The sequence below is a fragment of the Denticeps clupeoides genome, chromosome 20 (assembly GCF_900700375.1).
Source record: "Denticeps clupeoides chromosome 20, fDenClu1.1, whole genome shotgun sequence".
Classification (NCBI taxonomy): Eukaryota; Metazoa; Chordata; class Actinopteri; order Clupeiformes; family Denticipitidae; genus Denticeps; species Denticeps clupeoides.
In genome coordinates this window covers 11,400,495-11,406,629 of record NC_041726.1, presented here as the reverse complement: position 1 = coordinate 11,406,629, position 6,135 = coordinate 11,400,495, and the positions used below count along the sequence as shown (strand labels likewise).

The 6,135-nt window shown below is 41.9% G+C and overlaps 1 protein-coding gene across 1 annotated transcript; it reads right to left on the bottom strand.

The window, feature by feature from the left end:
• Window positions 1–1,201: 1,201 nt before the first annotated feature.
• On the bottom strand, window positions 1,202–4,181 carry LOC114770510 (tumor necrosis factor receptor superfamily member 11B-like). Its single transcript, XM_028964492.1, has 4 exons — window positions 4,120–4,181; window positions 3,670–4,030; window positions 2,361–2,537; window positions 1,202–2,062 (listed from the first exon to the last, which is right to left on the bottom strand). Exons 1-4 carry the CDS (start codon window positions 4,162–4,164, stop codon window positions 1,713–1,715), a joined length of 933 nt encoding a protein of 310 aa, XP_028820325.1. The 5' UTR covers window positions 4,165–4,181; the 3' UTR covers window positions 1,202–1,712.
• Window positions 4,182–6,135: the final 1,954 nt, after the last annotated feature.

Sequence of the window (6,135 nt, the reverse complement as noted above, 5' to 3'; positions counted from 1 at the left end):
TGGGCGATATTGGAGCCAACAAAGGTCCTCTCGAACAGTTGTCTTGTGGGGTCTGCCTGACTTGGGCTTATCAAAAACGTCTCCAGTCTCTTCAAATCTTTTTTTAATCCTCTGTACTTGATGTTGAAACACATTGAATGTGTCTTCCACATCTGCAGTGGATCTGGTCTTCAGCCTGTTGATACACATTTAGTCTCAGGGTGAATCTTAGGCATGTTTACAGAAATCTAGTTGAAGTTGATGTGAAGGTCTAGTGTACTGGGCTTCTCTTTGTACACCTGAGACCTAATTGATGAAGGTGAAGCTCATACGACAAGGCCACAACACTTTAATGTCGATGGACTTTACCGAGCTTTGAAAATTAGAATACCTTTTTGACAGTTTCGTTTTGCACTGTTGGGAATAAAATGAGCCATTTCTTGGAAACAAATCTTGATTAGAAATATATTTCAGATGCACTTGAGGTCGATTTGTACACAAGCAACAAGACTTTTGTTAGGGACTGTACACAAATGCGACCTGAGACAGAAAGGTTAAGCACACATACATTTGCCACTACCTGCTGATGACGTATGACCAAAAGGTGTATCAATAGATAAGAGGAATGTATAAGAATGAAGGTTCGGGGCGGTTCCGTTGACTGGCTAGGTGCTGTCTTTCTGTGCATTTCAATAAATTTCTGGCTACTGTATAATTTCCTGTTGTGTGTGTTTTTCCTGAATGGATCTCCAGCATCCTCCATGACAAAGCATAAACCAAGCATATTAATTACTTATTAATATTCTTGGTTTATGCTTTGTCATAGACTAGTAGACAGAGTAGACAGTGATGTAATAAGCATTTACAAATCAAATGTGTTTCCTGCATCAGCTACTTTGACTAGATTCATTACATCTCGTCACAGAAGAAAGGAAGGAAATCATCATTTTTAATAGGCATTTTCCATCCTGTCATGCAGTCAGAGAGAGTACCCTCACACGTCAAAGTGGCCAATGGTAATTGTTCTAATTTTTTAACCATGAATAAGTTATATCATATTTGCAATGGACCCATTTGAGTGATTAAGCAGAATGGATTACTTTCTTAAAACACAGATAAAAGTAAGATTCATCAAACAATAAAGGAATGAAGCAGTTCGTGTGATCTCTGATCCCAGTGCATTTTAATGTGGTTTAAAATACAGAAGTAGCGATACAGAGAGCTTCTCACAATTACAAAGTAATCTCTGGCCTGACAGAAATTACGATTTTTTTTGTGTATAATGTGGGTATAATTATAAATATATATATATAAAATTTAAAAATACTCTGTATTCAACAATCCCAGTACTCCAGTATATTTGGACAAAAAAAAATTAACAGAACTATAATAATCAAGTGATACACACCCTTGCATATCATCTACATTCTGATGAAAATAAACATCGCATTGGTTAATTACACCAGCCTACATTATCTTATGAATAATAAAGGGCTCAAGATAGAGCCTTGTGGAACTGTAACCAATATATGAGAATAAACTCAAAATATATTATTCTTGACCACTGCAATGCTGCAGCTTTTAGACAAAGAGTGAAACTCACACTGAACAAGACAAAGATAAGCAACAAAGCAAATATACAACAGTACAGAAATAAGCAATAAATAACATAACATCAACTGCAAAGACGAATAGTTCAGTTTTATTTTTGCAATTATCAGGAATTTCTACTACTAGATAGACAACATGTATTGACTGTGACTGCCTGAGACATGTCTCTTAACAACATTGCTGCAGCGTTTGACTTCATTCTGTATTTTTGCCATTTTGAGTTCAAGATTTTTAGCAGCACCATGAAGATTTACACGCCTAAGCTGTTCTGGCAAATTCTTAAATTCTTTCGCTTCTGCCTGGTTTCCCCAACGGGCAATGAACTCTATTAATTCATTCAGGGGAAGTTTTGCAGACCTTTGTATTCCACTGAATTTTAAAACATGTTTCACAAGCCGCTGAACTTTATTTACGTTCATGTGTGGATGGAGAAAGAAGGCTGGAAGGAAAGCACGGAGCAGGTCCAGTCCATCTAAAAATAAAAAAGGGGAAAATAGTGTTGTAATAGTAGATTTGTTCAATATCTTATTCACTTGAACCATTCATTCCAGTCTTATTATTAAAGTATATGGGTGTTAATAGTCCAGTGGATACGACAATCTCCTATGAACCAGAAGGTCCAAAGTCAGATTTTCAAACCTCACTTACTACCATTGCGACCCTGAGAAAGACCCTAAACTCTGAGTGTGTCCAGGGGGACTGTCCCTGTAACTACTGATTGTAAGTCGTAAATTACGTAAAGTATTGACTTTAAATAATGTTAAAGTTACCTTTCTTTTGGAGGTCCTTACAAGTAGTACAAATGTTATCGTGCCACCTTGTTCCTTTCAGGATCCTCCACTGTCCAATAGATTTACAGTCTGTGTGCTTGTGGCATGTTGTTTGATTGGGTGAGACATAAAAACCATCTGGGCATGGTTCACATTCAACATCTTTATATGGCGTACCTGAAATGAACAGATTTCATTTAGAAACATTAAGCCACAAGAAAATAAGTGTGTGCCCTTTTAAAAAAAAAGAAACAAAAGAAAAGTAATTATACAAAATTTCACATCACTATAGCTAGTGTGAAAATCTCAGCCCCCCCTAGTGTGAGTCCTCCTGGTAACTTGGTAGTAGTGTAGTGGCTTGCCTATGAACCAGAAGACCCAGGTTCAAACCCCACTTCAAACCCCTACTACCATAGTGTCCCTGTGTCCAGCTGGGACTGTCCCTGTAACTACTGACTAAGTTGCTCTTGATAAGGGCTTCAGGTAAATGCTGTAAAGGCAAATGTATCTTTGTCTAAGCAAAGAACACCACAGTGCACCAGCTAAGTGAATAACTCAAGAAGAGTAGTTTCATCTGAGTCATGAACGGACCTGGCGGGGTACTCCAAATCCAAGTCTGGACCGGAGTTTATCGTGACCTGTCTTTCCCTGATTTCCCTGTGATTACTTGATCACTACCTGTTATCACGTCTTTGTCGGGTCATTGTATTTTTTTTTTCAAGTAATGTGTCTGTTTAATCTTCGCCAGTGCTGGAACTGTGACAATGACAGTCTAGTTTCTACAGCAATGTGGAACTGATCTCGGGAGGGCTACAATGTCACACATCCGGTAAATCTAACGGAATGAAGTCAGCGGTGTTTCGCAGAGGGGGTCAAAACTATTTGAAAAAAAAAAACAAATGACGAGGAGCAGTGCAAAGGATTTGGCACCCATTGAAAATGTCTGTCTCTATGGATGGTTAATAGGGAGGCTGATACTTTCAGCATTTACATTCACTGCAAGGTGCGTTGTTCAGTTAGGAAACGACAAATAAGTCCTAAAAAAATAACCCTACTCTCCCGGAGCGTGTTGATGCTCTGCTTTCCCCCCACAACTTGTAATAGGAAATTGCATTTCTGAAATAACTATTGGAGTGTTTGTTGAGGGACCTTCGGGAACATGTTCTACCAATCTGCTGGAGGTAACTTAAGTTTGCAAACGAACATCTAAAAGCCCCAGAAGTTCTAAATGTGACATATGCTGGAATTGCCTCCACTCCCAATCCCTATTTCCCTATCATGACGGACCGTGGTGTGTAAGTGGCCCTACCCGCAGCCTTGACTCCGTGGCCGGGCGGACAGGCTCTCTGCCTCCGGCAGTAGAAGGTGCTCCAGTAGAAGCCCTCGCCGCACTCGCACTCGGAGTTGGCGGCCGGGGAGCAGGGGCGCCTCTGCACCTGGTTCTCGTAGCAGAGGTCGCACACCAGGCACTCGGACACGTAGTTCCAGAACTCCGTGTAGAGGCCGGCGCCGCAGGGCGCGCAGCGGGTGTCCCGGGCGGCAGTGCAGTGCTGGAGCAGGCGGGACCCGGGGGGGCACCGGGAGCAGGTGAGCTCCAGGCCGGACTCCGGGTCCCGGTGGCGGTAGGTCGGGGTCGTCGCGCTGGAGGCGGCCAGCGTCACCAGAAGACGCTGTGGGAACCGGAGACGCGTGAATACGACGAGAAAGCACCGAAATAACAGGTCGTTAAATAATAAAGAAAAAAAAAAAAGAACCTCACCATTATAATAAAAGCACCGCAGCCAGTGCGCACGTCCGATGCCATCTCTACTATCGTCTGGAGAAGAGCTCTTCACTTACAAACTTATATATAATTCCACAAGGGAGGAGCCTGACCAAAACCGACTTCAAAGACAGGAAACAAAGCGGGAAAAAAAATTCAATGTAATTTTAAAACCGAAATCAAGACTGCTTTCAATTCAAATGAAAAAAAACCCCACATTGATTTATTAGTTTTATACTAATGGGTTTAGTTTTAAAGTGAAAGTGAAGTGATTGTCATTGTGATACACAGCAGCACAGCACATGGTGCACACAATTCGTTGTGTCCTCTGCTTTTAACCATCACCCTTGGTGAGCAGTGGGCACCAAGACAGGGGCCCGGGAGCAGTGTGTGGGGACGGTGCTTTGCCTCCTTAATCGCTGGCACCACTGGCCCCAGGTCGTTGGTATTAAAGTGAAGTGATTGTCACATGTGATACACAGCAGCACAGCACACGGCACACAGCACAATTTGTCCTCTGCATTTAACCCATCACCCTGAGTGAGCAGTGGGCTGCCATGACAAGCCCCCGGGGAGCAGTGTGTGGGGACGGTGCTTTGCTCAGTGGCACCTCAGTGGCACCTTGGCGGATCGGGATCCGAACCGGCAACCTTCTGATTACGAGGCTGCTTCCTTAACCGCTAGGCCATCACTGCCCCGCAATTACAGTTGCTAAATGTGTTTCTTTCTAGAAGTGAGTTTGTAATTTGAAATACTCATCGGTTTTCACTCACACTAGGATTATTCGCTCGTTTTGGGCTATTTGTATGCTGAATTTGAACCTTTTTATTCTGGCCCCCTAATGAAAAATCCGGAAGTTAAGCCAGTTTTAACAGGCAGCCAGTTAAAACAAACAGACATTTTTCTTGAGTAAACGAATGTCACAGCAATTTTCGATAATCATCCCTGGAATTAGCCCTAACAGTCCTCAGAGGTTTATCATGCTTCATAATTCCTTTCCTTCCAGTCAGATTGTTCATTTCAAAACACGTAGATAGCAGGAGTTGAGACTGACCTGGACAGAGTACCAGAACACTGATTTATATGGTATTTTATGTGTAGACTTTGGAATGTCTCATGTCCCCGGGAAACATGACTACGAAGGAGAGGGATGGGTAAGGCGGGAATACACATGTACCAGGGCGAAGTGAAATATTGTGCTTTTATTTACAGTGAAAAGTGAACAACCCACAGGAAGAACAACACACTATACACAGACTATACACAGTTTATACAACAAAAATACAAGTAACAACACTGACCACTCTAACACGCAAAGCTTTTCACGAACTCCTTTTCAACACCCCAAAACTGTCCTCTCGATCCTCCTCTGGCTCCACTACAAATGGCCCCGGCTGGTGGCTGGAGTTGTCCTTAAATGCTCCTGTCTGATGAGTTGATTGGCAGACTGATGATGAGGGAATAGGTAGGCGGAGCCATCAATCCCAATCTCCACCCAGCAAACAGCCTAAAAGGGAAACACACACCAAACACAGAGCACCCCCAAACCACTCTACAGCCCAAAGGACGTAACAAGTGTGCCCTAAATGAGAATAGAGGCTTTTTTTGTCTTATAATAGGCTCCCCCTCACTTATTTTTTTACTGCAGGAGACTGAGTAGAACTGAGAACTGCATCCAGGTTTATAAAGTAGAGCTCATTTATATACCAGTTGCAGTTTTCTGGGATTACTGGTCATGGAGGTTTATGCTCGGAAGTCATTTTCTGGGACCTTCATCATTCCCTCTATGTACATCTTTTAATTAATTTAACCAATTTAATGAATTGCATTGAAAACATTTACATTGTCATTTCGCTAATGGTTCTTAACAACACTGTAAAAAAAAAAGTGAAAACCAGCTGCAAAGCATTTTTAAGATCTCTCAACCTTAGTTGTTGCATGGATGTGAAGTTGAGTTTGCTTAAAAAATTTTTTTTACAGTGAATGTTTTTTGCCAATTATCGCAAAAAACAA

Excerpts from the sequence above, each read along its gene's own strand:
- LOC114770510 (XM_028964492.1), bottom strand. The coding sequence starts at position 4,164 with ATGGCATCGGACGTGCGCACTGGCTGCGGTGCTTTTATTATAATG. Across the intron at positions 4,031-4,119 it reads GCGGTGCTTTTATTATAATG|CGTCTTCTGGTGACGCTGGC; the intron begins GTGAGGTTCTTT and ends CGGTTCCCACAG. Across the intron at positions 2,063-2,360 it reads TAAGGACCTCCAAAAGAAAG|ATGGACTGGACCTGCTCCGT; the intron begins GTAACTTTAACA and ends TTTTATTTTTAG.